General features: G+C 45.3%; 1 protein-coding gene across 1 annotated transcript in view; it reads left to right on the top strand.

The window, feature by feature from the left end:
• The window catches only part of HDX (highly divergent homeobox), a 33,750-nt gene extending 23,235 nt beyond the window's left edge, over positions 1 to 10,515 (top strand). Inside the window, exons 7-11 of the mRNA XM_058814251.1 lie at positions 2,723 to 2,930; positions 5,823 to 5,902; positions 7,477 to 7,560; positions 9,561 to 9,683; positions 9,895 to 10,515. Coding sequence (XP_058670234.1) covers positions 2,723 to 2,930; positions 5,823 to 5,902; positions 7,477 to 7,560; positions 9,561 to 9,683; positions 9,895 to 10,020 — 621 coding nt within the window. The 3' untranslated portion in view covers positions 10,021 to 10,515. The remainder of the gene's footprint in view (positions 1 to 2,722; positions 2,931 to 5,822; positions 5,903 to 7,476; positions 7,561 to 9,560; positions 9,684 to 9,894) is intronic.
• Positions 10,516 to 17,484: the final 6,969 nt, after the last annotated feature.

The following is a 17,484-nucleotide window of genomic DNA, read 5'->3' as shown; positions in this document are numbered from 1 at the left end:
GTGACAGGTGTGACAATTGGGATTTTTCCTTCCAGGCTTCATCCTCTTTTTGCACCTGTTTGCTGAATCCCTGGCAGTGCTGCAGAAGCAGGGCTGAGCCCTCAGTGAAGCTCTCCTGCTGTGAGACCTCTGCCTTGGTGCATCCACATGGTCCCAAAGCTGCTTTCAGGGCTGACCACCAATCTGGGTATTTCTTTTTGTGGGCACATGATTTCTAAAAATCCCAATTGTACTTTTGGAAGCTGCAGAGAATCATTTTCTCTGCAGAGAGCAAAGCTGCTCCTTGTTTTCCAAGGACTTCCCTTTGCTCTCTGAAGGTGAAGCTGTTTCCCCTGGCAGCACCTCCTGCACAGCACAGTGACACCCTTGGTGTGTTCCCTTGGGGACATCCTTACTGGCACACCAGGGTGTCACTGTGGGGTTCTGTGCAAACCTTTCCTCCTGCTGGAATGTTTCTGTGCCCAGGGCAGGGACCAGGACACCCCAGAAGGTTCTGCCATCACCTGCACCAGAGCAGACCACAAGTGATCCCATCCACTCACAGACCTTGCTGGAAGGGTTTAAGGAGAATATATTTTAGGAATAGAGCTCTCAAGCTGATTTCCCACATGGCAATCCCAGTCTGCTCTTGCCCTCACTGTTTTGCTGTTCCAGAATGTTCTCTGTTCAGCACAGCACACAGGATGTGGAACCTTCTCTTCCCCATTTAATTTGAGACACTATCAAAACATGTTCATCTTCTCTGACATTCTCAGTATGTTGAATGAAAGATTTTCTGCTTTGAAAAGCCTGTGAAAAGATCTGCCTTTCCCAAGTGCCTTCTTTACTAAAAAAGAGATAGATTGAATTTTAAATTTTGTTAGCACTGTTTGGTAAAATCACAAGATGATGGGAAAATTTAAAGAATGGCAATACACTGCTTGGAAAAAAGAGACCTAGATCTCAAAGGGCTGCTTGTGTGGGGGTTTTCTTTATTTTTTTTTTTCCCCAAACTGTAGGTAATAGAAAAAAAATGATCTAGATAGTTCTATGCATACCTGTTGTGCATTCTTCAAATAGGAAAATCAGCAAGCTGGGAAAGCAAATACCAGCCAACAAAACGATTTGCTAAAAATAGTGTTCAGCATGTTATCTTTTAGCTTGTTAGAGATGCAGCTTTAAAAGGCTTCATTTTTTTTTCCAAGGCTGGCACAGCATGAAACTGTGTTTAGTATTTGGGACTGCTGTTAATATTCCTTTACTTTTTCTCTTTGGTAATCAAGGTATTATAAGCAAAAAGTTTTTTATTCAACTTTCTCAGAACCCTAGGAAGAGGAACAAGGCAGGTGTTTCTGAAATAAGGCCAGGGTGATGCTTAGTGTGCCTTTAAAGAAAATCCTGAAATATTTTAATGTCTTGGGTTACTCATTTGGAACAGAGGCCTCATGGAAAGGATGTCAGGATGTTCATTTTGCCATGGCCTGGTCATGTTTCCAAACCCAGGAGCTGCTGCTGTTTCTGGGGCTGTGGGTGGTGGGAAGGGGATGAGAGCCAGCCCCAGGAGAGTGGGAGGAGCAGTTGGTGAAGTGGATTCCTGGCTCTGGGAAGGATTTTTGGTTGCCAGTGGAGGCTGATTTGGTGGAATGCAGGGTCTGGGGTACAGGGGCTGTTGGGCAGAGTTGAGATGAGATGAGAAGTTGAAAAGCCTGAGTGACACAAGGGACAGGAAAGCCTCAGGAGGTGAAGAGTTGCAGACAATTCTTGTTACATCATGTTAAACTCTGAATCTTTAATAATTTTTTGTGTAAATGATTCTTCGTCAGAGAAGGCAAATTAATGACCAGGTGTACAGATCCACTTGGAGAATTTAGAATGTGGGTCTTTTCTTCTTTTTATTTTCTCCTTTGAAATTCAGTTTTATTGATGCAAGATGAACTTAAAGCATCCATCTCCATCCACCATGGGAGGGTTTCCAGGTTCCCTGGGCTGGTTTCATCTCCCAGACTGTTCCCAGTGTGCTCCTCTGCACACACTGCAAACAGCTTTTCCTAAAGCTCTGTTTTACAGCCAAAGGGGACTGAAGGATGAGCTGCTCTGAGCTTTGTCCTTCCAGGTTCCTTTCTGTCCTCCAAGGGAAGTGCTGTGGATCTGTCACCTTGGCCAGCTCCCTCTGTGCTGTAGGAAATCCTAGAACAGGGGACATGTTTGGGTCGTCGGAAGTTGCAGAGTAGGAGAACCCGCATCAAAGATCTTATGTTAAATTTGTTGAATAATTTAGGGGGGCAGAGACCTTACAAAGTCACTTAGTCCTGCTCTTTGTCTGGAGCAGGATTTACTTTGGAATCAAGTCAGGTTTCTCAGGATGTTGTCCATTGAAATGTTGAGTACCTCCAAGGCTGGAGTACCAAGGCTTCTATGGACAAACTGTCCCTCTGAATCACTGTAAAACATTATTATTTGTTTTATATTCTCAACTCCAATCAGAACTTCCCTTGCTGCCATTTGTGCCTATTGCTTCTTTTCCTTTGCTGTGCACCTTCCTGTTTCCCTTGGAAAGCTGAACCTGGCACAGGATTTGGGGAGCAGCCTCAGGAGGGTGAAACACTGGGGAATACTGAGTCCCTGAGCTGCTGGCTGCACCCTGGCTCCTGTAGGCCAGAGAGAGGTGCTGATGTCACTTGGTTGGGGGCCTGTTGCTTTTGTCATAGTTTCTGATATCATTCATGTTTATTTCTCTTACAAGACTTGGATTGGGAATCGAAGACGGAAATATCGTTTAATGGGGATTGAGGTCCCACCCCCTAGAGGAGGTCCTGCTGATTTCTCTGATCAATCTGAATTTGTTTCTAAATCAGCACTTAATCCAGGAGAGGAAACTGCTACTGAAGTGGGGGATGATAATGATAGGAATGATGAAGTATCAATCTGCTTATCTGAAGGAAGCTCACAAGGTATTTGGAATGCAGTTACTACTGTGCCTATATTTTCAATTTTGTGCAGTGTGCATGCTTTGGATTCTGTTGTTCACATTCAAAAACGTCTGACAGAGTCACAAGTGCTCCACCCTGCCTGGGCTGAAGGTACTGTTTGGTCTCTTTCTTCTGCCTCTGTGTCTCTGAGTTTTGTTGGGTTTGTTGTACAAGGATTGGAGAAACCTTTGATCATAAGAGCCCCATTTCTGCCAGATTCACCTGAAACGAAGTCAAGAGTTCACGTTCTGCTGGTGCAATTGAGAGCCAGATTTAGAAAATGCTCTCTGCCAACTGCTCAGTTCTCCCCAGCCAGCTGGGATGGCCATTCCATTTGACACCCATCCCTGGAGGTGCCCAAGGCCAGGTTGGACAGGGCTTGGAGCACCCTGGGACAGTGGAAGGTGTCCCTGCCATGGCAGGGGTGGCACTGGATGAGCTTTAAGGCCCCTTCCATCCCAACCCATGATTCCACAGTTCATCCTTGTGATCCTGAGCCACCCCAGGCACTGGTGGGGCTGGAGCTGCTGCTGGGACTGTGCATTCCCCTTTCTGCTGGCAGGGAACCCCTCAGCTCGGCTGGAACACAGAGCTGCCCTGGCCCCTGCTGCTCTGTCTGACAGGCAAACACAACCAGCAGATCAAAGCAGGAGCAGGGCACAGCCCAGGAGCCCTGGAGCTGCACACACAGGGGGTGTCCTCAGTAAACTGCAGGATCTGGAGTGGGAAATGCCTCCAGCTGAATTCCCTTTGCCCCCAGGAGCCCATGGGATCGATGTCTCCCTGTCCTCCTGTCCCTGAGCCCAGCACATCCCCACTCACTGATTGCTGCCAGAGCTTGTGCTTAGAGATCAATGGGGCCTTTGCTCTGCAAGATAAAGAGAGTCTGACCTTGGGCTGCTGCTGTGCTCTCAGTGTGCCAGGCTGGTCCTGTCATGTCCTCAGAACATGAAGGGAAGAGCCAGGGGAACAGGGGCAGCTGGGAATGAGTTTGGGAGCTTTGTCACACTCGAGTGTGGAGGGAATAAGATGGTAAAGAAATGGGTCAAGTGATTGAAAGCCAAGTGAGATGAGGAATCTCAGAGTCCTTGATTTGCCTGAGGTGGGGAAGGAGCTGATTTAAGTCAGATCTGCTTCAGAGGAAATGGTGACAGGGAAGAGTCTGAAGTGTCTGCAGATCAAGTGAGGAATAACTCCGTGTTGGCTGAGCCAGGCTTTCACAGGCAAGGTGAGGCTGAACATTTGGGAGCATTATTGGTGCCAAAGCCTAAGGAAGTGCAAAGAAACAACAGGATTTCCCCAGCATCCGGGAATCCCACCTTCAATCCTTTATTCTCCCACTACAATTATTTCTGTTCATTTCTCCAGTTCAAAGGAGGAGGTTCCACTGCTGCAGCTCAGCTGGGTTTGAACTTCCTGGGAAATTTTCCCCCAATAGCCATGGGTTATGTTCAGTCCCAGATAGGGAATTGTTCCAGTGTTTGAGAACTGTAACTTTTGGTCCTAATTTATTAAAAAAACAAAACTACAACAGCAAAAAACCACTCTGAAAGACAGACAAAAGCAATTTTTGGTCACCTAATTAGAGTGATTAAAGTTGATGGCTTCTGCTTTTAAAATGTAGTGCATAAATATAAAAAAAAAAGCTCTGCTCTGATGCAAAATGGATCATTAAAGCTCTCATATTGCCTCACCTTTTTTAATTGTGTGTTAATTGAATCCACAGTGTCTAGGTGGAGGCCATTAGGGCTGTGCTGGTTCTGTGAGCTCAGGATGAATATTTAAGGGGTTGGGAATGCTGTAGGGAGCTGCTTCCTTCAGCTGTGGAATGCAGGGGGTGACTGGCAGGGTGACAGAGTTCCTGTGCCCTGGAATGTCCCTGAGCTGTGACCTCACCCTGGCACCTCCTCCCTGTGTGCTCCTGGCACAGTCTGTCCTATGGGGCTGTGACTGGTGGCACACTGAGCTCATTTGAAACAATTCCCAAGCAGATTTGCTCAGTGTAAAGATTTTTAACTTCAAAGTTGTTTAAAACCATGAACTGGCTCTCTATGGTCTGGCCTAAACATTTCCTTGTTTTTTGGTAGTCCCAGGGAAATTCTGTTATCCCAGTGTTTGTGTGGAGGCGACAGACCCTGGAGTCTCCTGAACCTTGCTGCCCCTTCCCTTTTTTCCTCTTTATATTTAATGTGTATCATAGATTTATGTTTTAATATGCAGAAGTCAAGTAAATATGCAAAACAAACTTCAATTTTAGGGGCAAATAGAACTTAACTTTCTTTGGGGTTTGTGTTCTCCTTGGCTTTTAAGGTCAGTGGAATCATCTCATGCTTTGTGGTTGAAACACCAGGATAAAATCTGCTCTGTTTTCAAGTGTTTATACATAAAAAATCCTTTAGGTTTACTGGGGATAAGAATTTGCAATAATCTGATCAGGTTTTTGTTCAAAACCCATCAGTGTCTGCGAAGGGCAAGTGGGATTTAGATATGTACCCCAGAATTTCAGAGAATGCAGGATTTTTCACGTAGGAATTCATTTTCATTTAAACAAACCCAACTTCTGCACATCTCTGATGTGAAACTCTGCATGACCATTGAATATTCCAGCCTGAACCTAAAAAATTGGAAAGTTTTGGTGCAGAGAATAACTGAGAGTTTTGTTGTTGTTTCAGGGGGGAGGTGGTTTGATGTTGGCCTGAAATGCTTGTGACAAGATGTCTTTTTAATAAGGCAGATATTCTGTTTATGATTAGACATTGATACCATGACTTTGCTGTTGGATTTAGCAGCTGTGACATTTAGTGGTAAACACCATTAATGGTCCTTCAGCATAAAATGGGAATGAAACCTGACAAAACCAATTTATTTCTGCAGAAGAGACAAATGAAGCTCTTCAAAATGAAGAAATTGGCCACAAAGATGATGACCAGAATCCAGTTTCCACTGATAATGTGGTATGTTTACTTTTCCTTTTCCACCAATTAATAACTCCTTAATTAATGCTGAGGTTGTTGTTCAGCATTTGTGCTTTTCACTAGGTGACAACTTCAGCTGTGTGTGTTAAAAGTCCTTCCTATTTGAGCTTTAAAGATGTACTAAAAATTCTAAAACATAGCAGGAAAAACCCTGAAACCTTCAGTAGAAATGGTTTGGAGAGATGGTGCCCAAGAGACTCAGCTCCCCAACCTGCCTGAATTTTGTCTTTTGATACAACAATGGAACAAAACCAAGGAAGAGTTTCTGCATACTTTGTTCTGAAACACTGTAACAAAACTTCTTAAAAATGCACTTAAAATTGGACTAAAATACATTGTATTTGCATAAGAGGTTTTCCTATTTGAAATTCTAATCTGTTCCTTCCCCTCCTATTTTAAAAAGTGTGTCTGAGAAGGGGAATATGAATGTTTGGCAGTTATTTAGGGACTCTTTTCCTCAAGCTGAGTCTGAAACCAAAAATATTTGAGTCCCAGTGTTCCTGAGGGTCTGAGGGAGCAGCAGAACTCAGGGACATCAAAGCTCTGGGTGTTGTCACTTCAGCTGGGCTGGCAGACACTGAGCACACAAAATGTGCTTTATCCTCCCTGCCCTCAGCACAGGCTTGGGAGCTGGGTGGGTCCTGCCAGGGAGAGCTGGGAATGCCCCTGGAAGGATTTCAAGGATTTCTCCTCAGTGATTTCAGGGTGTGCAGGCAGGAGGGACCACATGCTGCAGGAAAAACCTGAATTAACACCTCAGGAATGACCCATGGACATGGATTGGGTCAGTGGCGGCCCTTCCATCCTAAAAAACAGGAAAATTGCTGTAACTCATTATGGACAGGTTCATAAATGTTCACAACTGTCAAAACAATTAAAAACAGCAAAAAAACTTGGGATGTATTTCTGAGTCTTACTGTTAAGCTTGGCCTTAACACTGTGCTTTAGATATCTTTAGAAACCCAGTATAAAAAGCTCCCCAAATTTTTGTGAATTAGGTAAAAATGTCCATATTTATGCATTTGGAAGTGTCCTTTGGATCAGCACCCCTACAGCTGAGGGAATGTGGCCAGGCAGGGTCAGAGGAGAATCCTTGATTTCTTTAGGCAGGAGTAGCTCAGGACTTGCTGGTTTATCCAGAGGTTTATTTCCAAACCCTCCTTTGCAACCACAGAGCAGAGCAGGGGCTGTGAGGGGGTAAATGTGGGACTCAAAGTCAGAAAGCTGGGCCAGGGAGCTCCTCCTCTGTAAACAGCCTGAGTCTCCATGGCAGCAGCTCCCACTGGATTCCTGCTGGCTCTCCTGGCTGAGGTGCATGATTGCCATCTAATGGGGCTGCATGGCTCAGAGCTGCTCAGGAGCCAGCACTGAGCTCTCCTTCCTTCCTCCTTCATCCTTCCTCCTTCATTTATCCTTCATGCTTCCTCCTTCATCCTTCCTCCTTCATTTATCCTTCATCCTTTCTCCCTCCTCCCTCCTGCCCCTTTGGGATGTGGATCCCCGTTTGTTTGTCTCCTCTGTGTGTTGGAATGAACTGTTTGTTTCTGTTTCAGAAAATAGAAATTTTAGATGATGAGGAGAGTGATCTGATCAGCAATTCTGAAGTGGATCAGATGAGTTCTCTTTTGGATTACAAGGTGAGTGGTTGGGCCATGTCAGGGACAGTGGGATAATCCCCAGGGAGTTCAGGGGGTGGAGCTGTCAGGAATTCAGCAAAAGCCTGTGGGATCCTGAGCTGCTCTGCTGTTTTCCCAGTGGCACATCATGCCCTCATCCCACCTCCAGCCACTTTATCCATGTTTCAACCCCAATGGAGGCAGGAAAACCCCATTTCTACAGAGCTGCAGCTCCATCCCCGCGTCCCAGGAAAGGCATTTATGGAGCCACCCCATTGGAATTGTTCTGGGAATGCTGTGACACTTTTCCTGCAGTGTGGTGCTGCCAGCTTGGAAGGGACTGAACAGCTGGAAGGAATCCTCTGCTGGATTGGGGGGATCTGAGGAGAAGGATTCCCCAGGACATGCTGGAAGTGGTGCCTCTGGGAAGGAGGAGAAGCAGCTGGACCCTGCCAGCTCCAGCCCAAGGCTGAGGTTGTGTCTGTGCTGCTCTCCCAGGAGTCACCACAATTCCACCTCTCCTTGAGCTTTTACCTCCAGTGCTGATTTTTCCCCTAAGAAACCAGATCTTTCTCCTGATAATAATCAATTACCAAAATAAAGAACAGATCATCTCTTCAGAAGAGAAATTCCTCCTTCCAGCAGCGTTTTCCTGGGAAGGGCAGTGCAGAATGAATCAGGAGAGGGAATGACCTTTTCTTAATGTCACCTGTCAGCACAGTGAGAGCCTTGTTGTGACAGTGCCCTGCAGAGCCAGCCCTTTGTTTGACAGCCCTGATTACTCCCTGAGTTTTCTGCCTAAATCTGAATTCTTCCTGGGCTGGGCAAAATCCAGAGCTAAACAGGCAACTGCTAAGTATTCGTAGGGAAGAACTCAGCTGATTTTTTATGGAAACTTCATCTCTCATTCCCAGAGCTGTTATCACCTGGAACAGTGTGGTGAGCAGTGCTTTCACTGAAAAAATGAGAATTTTCTGGGAAAAAACAACAAAAATACAACCATTTTTAAAGGTTTGTTGCAAACCTTCAGAGCATCATGTAGTCACAGCTTTTCATGTCACCTAAAGCTGAATTCCAGCCAGTGTGACCGTGAATACCATATTTTTTCATTATTCTCTCATGAGTTGGTGCTATTAAGCAGAGCCCTTCTGTAAAAAATGAGAAATGCCTTTGATCTTGTAACCTAAATAAACAGTTTGATTTTCATGATCTTTGCAAAAGTGAGTAACCAGAGAAAATGAATTTTAGCTCTGCACTAATCAACAGGTTCAACATTTTGATCCAATAAGTTTGAAAGAGAGGAGATACTTGGAATAAATTGAAATAATTAACAAGTCTGAATTTTTAATTAAGAGATTTGCAAGTATAGATTGGGAAAATGCTTTTTAGCCAAAGCACACAAATTATTGATATTTCCTTACTTTGTAATACACTACATTCAGTTCCAGCCACATAAACAACTCTGGAGGTTGGAACTGAATGATCTGTAAGGTCCCTTCCAAACTGTTCTGTCACTCTGAGATATTCCTGTTTATTCTGTAACCCGAGGGATGCTGAGGAGCTTGGTGAGCTGACACTTGATCCACATCAAACCAGCTGCTGGAGGATGTTATCTTTTAATTCGTGGTAGCTTTGAGGAATTTTCAAGTGATTTTCCCTGATTTTGTGTCAAGCCTTCTGCTGTAATAATTGAATTTATTTGCTGTCTCTCCTCACAGCCCCCTGATCACTTCTAGGAAGAGATCTGGGCTTTGGTTGTCATTGTCACTAAAAATAGTTGAGTTTTAACCCAGGGCTGTGCATGTGTGGTTATTCCAGTGCTTTGTCCTGTCCCCATCCCTGGAGGGATTTAACAGACACAAGGATGTGGCACTTGGGGACAAAGCATTGTCCCCAAGTAAGGGGACAGTGGTGGCCTTAGCAGTGCTGGGGGATGGCTGGGCTCAGCCTTAGGGGGCTTTTCCAGCCCAAAGGATTCCTTGGTTCTGAGATCATCCCCAGACTCTCTGGTTTCCCCACAGAATGAAGAAGTCAGGTTCATCGAGAGTCAGCTGGAGAGCCACAAACAGAAATACTTTGAGCTGCAGACGTTCACCCGCAGTTTGATACTTGCAATTAAAGCAGATGATAAGGAACAGCAGCAGGTAAATCCTGGAGCAGGTTTAATATCTGTCTTTAATATCAGAAGATGTTTGTCCTTTTGTGTTGTGTCCTTCTCTTGGGTTTATTCCAGAGGCTCAAATTATGATCGAAAAACTCAAATAATTTTCTCACACTTTGTTTAAATCACTGCTAACACAGAAACCACACCTAAAAGTGTCTATAGCAGATATTAGAAGTGTTTTTCCCTTGTAGGCTCTGCTTTCAGACTTACCTCCTGAGCTGGAAGAGATGGATTTCAACCACACCTCCCCGGAGCCCGACGATACCTCATTCAGCCTCTCGTCGCTGTCGGAGAAGAACGCCTCAGACAGTTTGTGATGCTGTGTCCTGGAGAGCCAGCACAAACCCCAGGGAGGTGCAGAGCAGAGACAGAGACACAGAGAGGCTTTGCTCTGCAGTGTTCTCAGCCGGGCTCCTCACAGCCTTGCAGTGCCCAGGAGTTGGCAGTGCTGGCTTTGGGAAATGGAAGAGGTGAGGGAAGGGTGCACTGGGAGCAGCTTGGCCTCGGGTGGGATTAACTTTGATCTCCAGAACAACTCTGGCTCTGTAGCAAAGTCTTTTTTGAGCAGGGATGCAAGAGTGGGAAACACACCCAGTGAATTCTCCAGCTCCATGTGCTCCCCAGGCCTGTTTATTATATTTTTCCCCATTTTTACTCAGGTAGGTGGACTAAAAATTGGGGATCCAAATAGAATAACGGGCTTTCTCTGAGTTGTGCTTGAAAACCTGAAATTAAACTGAAGTGTTTTTTGTTTTCTGATTTGAGATTCTTAAATCTTCCATTTTTCTGACCAAAATAGCTGAAAAAAACCTTGAAAGGCTAACTGAAAAAGTTGAATTATCATGAATAAATTATTAATGCAAAGAAGCAGTGATAAGTGTTGGAAGAAATGAGGTGGAAATGGGAACCCTGATAGCTGCAGGACACAACTTCCTAATACAGTAGCAATGGGATTGGATGTTTACACTCTTTAGAGTTTAATGATTGTAGTCTCAGTTTTTATTTGTCAAAGCCTGAATGCTAAAGTACTGCTTATTATTTTAATTCTTGGGTATATATTTCTCCACAAACTTTGCTCCAGTTTACCAAGCCTGTCAGAATTGCCCAGCTGTCATCGCACCTTGCAAGGTTTCCCAGTGTTGGAGGTGAGCTCTGCAGATCTGCTTTGAAGCCCTGCCCGGTGCATTTTTTGGCCAATGCCATTTCTAAACTGTGATCTGGATTGCAGGCAGGGGCTGAACTGAATTTTCTTCTTTCCCAGAGCTGTTGGCACTGAATCCCCTCAGTCCTGTGGTGGGATGGCTGAGCAGAGGTGTCCAGGTGGATTCAGGGGGTGTCTTGGGGTGCAGGGAATGCCTGGCCAAGGCAGGGGTGCTGTGCTTGAGCTGACAGGGTGGGGGCCAGTCCAGGCAGGTCAGTCCTGGAGCTCTTCTCCTCCAGGGTGGGTCTGTGGGATGCTGCAGGTGCCTGCCCGTGGCATTGATGCTCCAATTCCAACCTGGATATCCCTCAGCAAGCATTTTTACACACAGATGCTTCAGTCTGGTAAAAAACCCGATCTTCCCATTTTATGCCAAATAGTAATTGACTCTGGGGAATCCTTGTTCATGCAGTGAGTAACTCCCTTAATTTCAGTGGGAGGTCCAAGGTGTAGCTCAGAAAATCCAGAGTGTTGGGGAAGTAACACCTTTTTTTCCTTTAATACTGGGATTAAACTCAGGTTTTAGGGTTTTCTCAGCCTGATCAGTTCCTCCCTAATCACTTGTACAGCTCTTTCTGTTTATTATCAGTAGTGAGCTCTGTTCTTTCAGGTTTTCAGTCTCTCCTCTCCTTGGGCACAGGGAGGTTTTAGCAATACTGTTAAACACCAGCTGCAGAAAGGGCAGGAATGCTTTTAAAAGGTGTGCTGAGAAACCAAAATCTCACAGTTCTGCCCCCTGCACAGTTCAGTAAGTTCCCAGCAGAGCCACCCTCCCACAGGGAAATCCAGAGTTGAGGCCTGTGTGTGAGCTGTGGCATTAAAACTCAGAGTGGGAATGTTTGTGAGCAGAGCTCACAGTGCTGTCCTGCACAGATGCACAGGGCTGAGCTGGAATTCTCTGCAAAACTCATTTATAAAGGGTTTTCTATGCCAGGCTGACAATGGTTTCTGTTGCTGTTCTCTTTAGACAGGAAATCTGTGCCACTGACAATGAAACCTCTTGTTTTCTGTGAAATTAACATAAAATAGTGCTGGGAGCTGCCACTGTTTGGACCCTGTTTTTCTGCCTCTTCCACTTGAATTCCCATGACAGAGAGCAGGACACTCTTTAACAGGAGTTCTCAATTTCATGGTCAATTAAATCATCTGCCTTCCTGCAGGAAAAACTTCCAGTGATGATTCCTACTTTGCTGTCTTGCTGCTATTTCATACCCAAACAAATGGAAGGGATGGATTTTGAATGAGCTGTTTGCTAGACACAAGCAATGATGTCAGTCCCTGTTCTCCAGGGAGCTGGGATCCTCTTGGATTGCAGCTGAGGTGAGCTGCACCCAGGGCCCACCCCATCTCTGGGGATGGACTGTGGGGGGACAAAACACAGCCTGGCACACTTGGGACACCACAGGACAGCCAGGAAAAAAAAAAAAAAAAAAAAAAAAAAAAAAAAAAAAAAACAAGAGTATAAATTCTATCCTTGAATAACAGAATCTGGGGAGGGAGATGCTCCACAGTTCCTTGGCTGGTTTTTTTTTTTTTGGTAGCAGTGGGTATTTCAAAAATTGAATGACTGTGATCATTAGTGGTGGTTAGATGTTGGTGCAGAGCATGGGGGTGGCTCTGGGGTGCGTTTGGGTTCAGGTTGTTTCCCTGTCTGTAGGATGGACAAACACCTGCAGTAAGTGCAGTTCATCATTCCAGAACCTTCCACAGGAGATGAAGCTCATGCTGTGCTTTTCAGGGTGCCAGAAATCAGCCCCCTGTCTGTCCCAGTGAGTGACTGTAATGTGAATCATCAGGGGCCTCCTGTTGGTGGTGTTATCACCTTTCTGTGGCCAGGTATCAATGTTTCACCATCCTGCAGAGTCTCTTTGTCCATGAACAGTGACTTCCCTGGCATTGTTCATCCCTAAAGCACCCATGGGAGCATCAGTGATGTTTTTCTGAAGGTGGGAAGGCAGCCCAGAGCAGACACTTCACCAGAGGCAGCACAGGCTCTCCCTGGGGTTTGGATGCTGGAAGTTTTGCTCATGGTGAAATTCCCATTTCCTGGAGCTCTGCCTGCTTTCCTCTCCCTGCAGCTGATGCTTCAGTCACATCCACAGGTCTGACAGGAGTAACAATGGCAGGAAATACTCCAATAAAACAATAAATACTCCAGCAGGTGAATTTGGGGCAGGTTTAAAGGCACCTGAGCAGGTGAACTGTATGAGGTCTCTGGAGTCCCCAGCCCTGGAGGCAGCTCTGCACTTTAATCTCTCCAAGTATTTCTTTTCACTAAGGCAATAAAAAGTGTGAAATGAGGAGTTTGGAGCTTTGCAGCCCTGGGAGTGAGGAGAAGAATGTCCTGGTTCTGTCCTCACCTGAGCTGGGCAGCAGCTTTAGAGAGCCTGTTCCCCAGGGGGAGAGGCTGGGGGTGCTGCAGGCTCAGGTGAGTCCTGAACAGACCAGCAGCACCCTGGGCATCCTGCTGGGAATGGGAATGGGGAATGGGAATGGGGAATGGGAATTGTGCTGCAGATGGATCTGCCCTGTCCTGTGTGTGCCTGCACTGAGCACAGTCCTGCTCTCACTGAGCCCCTGCTGGCCCCAGCCTGTGAGGGGGGACAGGAATGTGCCCCAAGGGAGCAGCACAGCATTCCTGGAGCAATTCACACCCAAAGCTTGATGTCCAACCTCCAGCCCTGCCCAGCTCCCCCAGAGCAGGGGCTGCAGGGCTGGAGCCTGGCCAGGTTCTGCCTTTTCTGCCCCAAATCCTCCAGCTTGGCTGGGCTGGTCAGTGAGCAAATTCCACCTGGCTGCAGAGAGCTGCGTTGTGGTGGTTGGTCCCTTTAGTCAAGAATGTTTTTGCAATGACCAAATGTGAAATCTGAAAAGTTTGGGGGGATAAAAATAGTCAAAGCAGCACTGCAGAATGGGTGTTTTCCATGGAAGAACAGGAGTTTAGAGTGTGAGTGTTTATTGCTCTGAGAAACAGCAGCTGCTTTGGTCAGAAGGCAACAGAAACCGGGCAGAGCCTTGGGCTTGTGGGGCTCTGTTCCCACAAAGGAGCAAATCCTCCTGGCTGAAGGAGCTGTGCAAGGATGTTCTGGAAGGGAAACAGTTCAGGTCAGTGCTTTGGCTCTGGGACAGTTCCCCATGTCACTGAACTAAGTCATGAACTCTTTTCCAGCTCTGTTTTACATTTTACACAATGCTACCTCTGAAACGTGACATCCCTTAAACCTACACAGAAAATGTGAACTTAGGAAATTTTTTTTAACCTTTTATAGGCAATAAATTATTCCCAACATGCATCCTTCAGTGTTTGTTTGGTTTCTGCTGAGTGTGAGCCATTACTTTGCTTTTATTTTAATGCTGTTTTTCTGTATTTGTGCTCATCACAATCTGTGGAGAAGGAAATAATGGAATATTAGGGAGAAAAGCTTAGCACGTGTTAATGGGAGAAAATATTTCTGTTACAGCTGAAGGATGGGGTGGCTGTGCTGTTTTTGGTGCAGTTCCTGTGAGAAATGGGTTAAATCCTTAATTCTGCTATTAATGATTGTTGGAACATTGCTCAGTGCATCAGATGAGTTAATCTGAGAGAACAATCAGTGATCTTAGCACTGTAAGAAAAAGGTTTTACACTTTCTGAGACATCCCAGTTCATAAAAACCTCCACAGATTTTTGTTTCACTTGTTTCCCTTTTTTGTCATAACTTTATAGAGACCTTGTAGAAAGAATTTTGAAGTGTTAAATGAAAATGGGTCAGTAACAAACGGAGGTCAAATGTAGATTTAGACCATGTTTGTATTCAAGTTTCATCTGAAAAGAGTTCCTTGAATTTCCCCCATCACATTTCTCTCCCTGGAGCTCAGGGAAGGGTGGAGGATGCACGAGGGGGATGGAGGGAATGAGGCACAAGGAGGCAGAAATGAAGGTTCTGGGTTTTAATCAGGAAAATTTCAATAAACTAAAAGGTTTCTGTGCTGTGGAAAACAAGAGCTTCTGCTTTATCTGCAGATTTTGTGAAATACAGGTCAAAAAGTCATTGGCAAATCCACTGAGTTGTGCTGGGGGAAAATTGTGTTCTCCAGTAGGAATTTTATCATTTCTGGGGTTATTTCTGGAATTACTGAGCGTGTGTGAACACACAGATGCAGATTTACAATGTGCACAGATACACTGATCACAGTAGCTCTACAAAGGTATTTTAACTTGAAATGTTAATAGAATTCTTCTCAAATATATTTCATTTGCTCTTATTTTTGTGTCTTGCTGCATATCAATTGCATAGTTCTGAAAATTAGTCAAATACACCCATACAAATATGGTTTATTGGTTATGTCCTTGCGACTGGTAACTTTTAGGCTTGGAAATTTATGAAAATGCCCATAATAATGATATTTTTAAGTTATCTTGGCAAATAAACCAACTGCTGTATTTATGAAGAGATAATGATAATTTCTGCTTTATTTTCACTGTAGGAATCCATTTCATTTTAAAAAAATATTCTGAAAATTTAGATATTATTGTATAACTTGGATGCTTTCCTTTGCCTGCAAAACAGAATAATTGATGATTTTAAATCTTTTATCATTTCCTTTTGGGCCAATTCCTTAAGCTTTGTAACCTGAGCATATTCCTAAGTTTCTGTGTGAAAATCACTATTTATATTTCATTTTTCTGATTTGTATCAGAACGTGTAGCAAAGAAACTACTACAAACCTTCAACGGAGATACCTCCACTATGGTCCAGGACTCCTGATCTGGGCATTGCCAGTGCCAGGTGCCCAGAGAAACAGTCCAGACGTTTGTATTGAGTTGCTTTTCTGTATATAAAGGGTATTTATAATCTTGTATTAACAGAGTCATCATTGGAAATGCTGATTTCCTGCTTTAGAAGCCTGCTCAGCTATTTTTATATAAAACGTTGGTCTTCGCCTTAATTTTTGGTTTTTTTTTTTGGTGAAAAGTTGTGCCATAGATATTTTAACTTATCCACAGATCCTTTACAGAGTTTGCTTTGACTTCTCTTAATTAATAATTAATTTTTTTTCCTGAAATTGTCCTGATTTGTTTTCTCCTCCAAATGCATCTCAAGGTTGGTTTGCTTTCTTAATTTTTTTTTTTTTAATTTTTGGAAGATCCCTTCATCTGCATGCTTTGGTAGCTCAAGTTTTTCCTCTGTAGTTTATTGTTTATAGTTTAGAAGAACCTTTTATTGAAACCCCCTGAAGTAATGCTTGTACAAATGTATTTAGGGTGGCCCAGATGGTCAGAGAAAAGGGCTATTTAGCATTGGTAAATTTGTCTACTGACTCAAGGATATTTTTCTACGTCTGTCAAGTTTGGGACTATGGAGAAATGAAATAAAGGTGAACTAACTCCTTTTCCTATATGAACTTCTCTGTTTCTGTCTTTATTAATGGCTTTATAAATGCTCAGTTCTGTTCAGAGCAACAAGAATTAAATACACATCGGGGCTCAGCCTTAATTCTTCTATTCTCGCTATATAAATTATTATTTATGTGGCTTTTTAGGATTGGAATTTTATAGAGACCACTGGAATTTTATAGAGCACTTGGAGCCCTCTGTCCCAGGAGCAGTGAATGTCCCTTCCCAAAATGGGATTTGTTGCTGATGGAGGCGCTGCACACCCAGCGCTGACCCAGCTCAGCTCACCCCAGGGGTTTTTTAAAGCTGTTTTAAAGCTAAACCTGAGCTCTCTGTGCTCTTTTCATCCCATCCCTTGGCATTCCCTAAATTAATAATCTCCAGAGCGAAATCCCATGACCTATAGCCCGTGCCCCAATCCGCGTGGATGGGGCTGGGGAGAGTCCCCGGAGCCGGGGCTGTGCCGGGAACAATTCCAGCCGGGAGCGCTGGGGAAGAGCGGAGGGACCGCACGGGAAGGGCCCGGTGCGGGCAGGGATGGGAGCGAGGTGCAGCCCCCGCATCCCGCAGCTCCCGCATCCCGCAGTTCCCGGGTCCTGCAATTCCCGGGCCCCGCAACTCCCGCATCCCGCAATTCCGGATCCCGCAACTCCCGCATCCCGCAATTCCCATATCCCGCAATTCTCGGGTCCTGCAATTCCCGGGCCCCGCAATTCCCATATCCCGCAATTCCGGATCCCGCAAATCCCGGATCCCGCAATTCCCATATCCCGCAATTCCGGATCCCGCAAATCCCGGATCCCGCAATTCCCATATCCCGCAATTCCGGATCCCGCAAATCCCGGATCCCGCAATTCCCATATCCCGCAATTCTCAGGTCCTGCAATTCCCGGGCCCCGCAATTCCCATATCCCGCAATCCCGGATCCCGCAAATCCCGGATCCCGCAATTCCCATATCCCGCAATCCCGGATCCCGCAATTCCGGATCCCGCAATTCTCGGGTCCTGCAATTCCCGGGCCCCGCAATTCCCATATCCCGCAAATCCCGGATCCCGCAATTATCGGGTCCCGCAATTCCTGGATTCCGCAGTTCCCGCATCCCGCAGCTCCCACATTCCCCAGTTTCCGGATCCCTCAATTCCCTGAGCACATGCCGCCATCTCCGCATCCCGCAATTCCCGATCCCGCAGCTCCCGGCCGCC

This window comes from Ammospiza caudacuta, chromosome 14 (assembly GCF_027887145.1).
Source record: "Ammospiza caudacuta isolate bAmmCau1 chromosome 14, bAmmCau1.pri, whole genome shotgun sequence".
NCBI classification, from domain to species: Eukaryota; Metazoa; Chordata; class Aves; order Passeriformes; family Passerellidae; genus Ammospiza; species Ammospiza caudacuta.
This window is presented reverse-complemented; position numbering and strand designations above follow the sequence as displayed.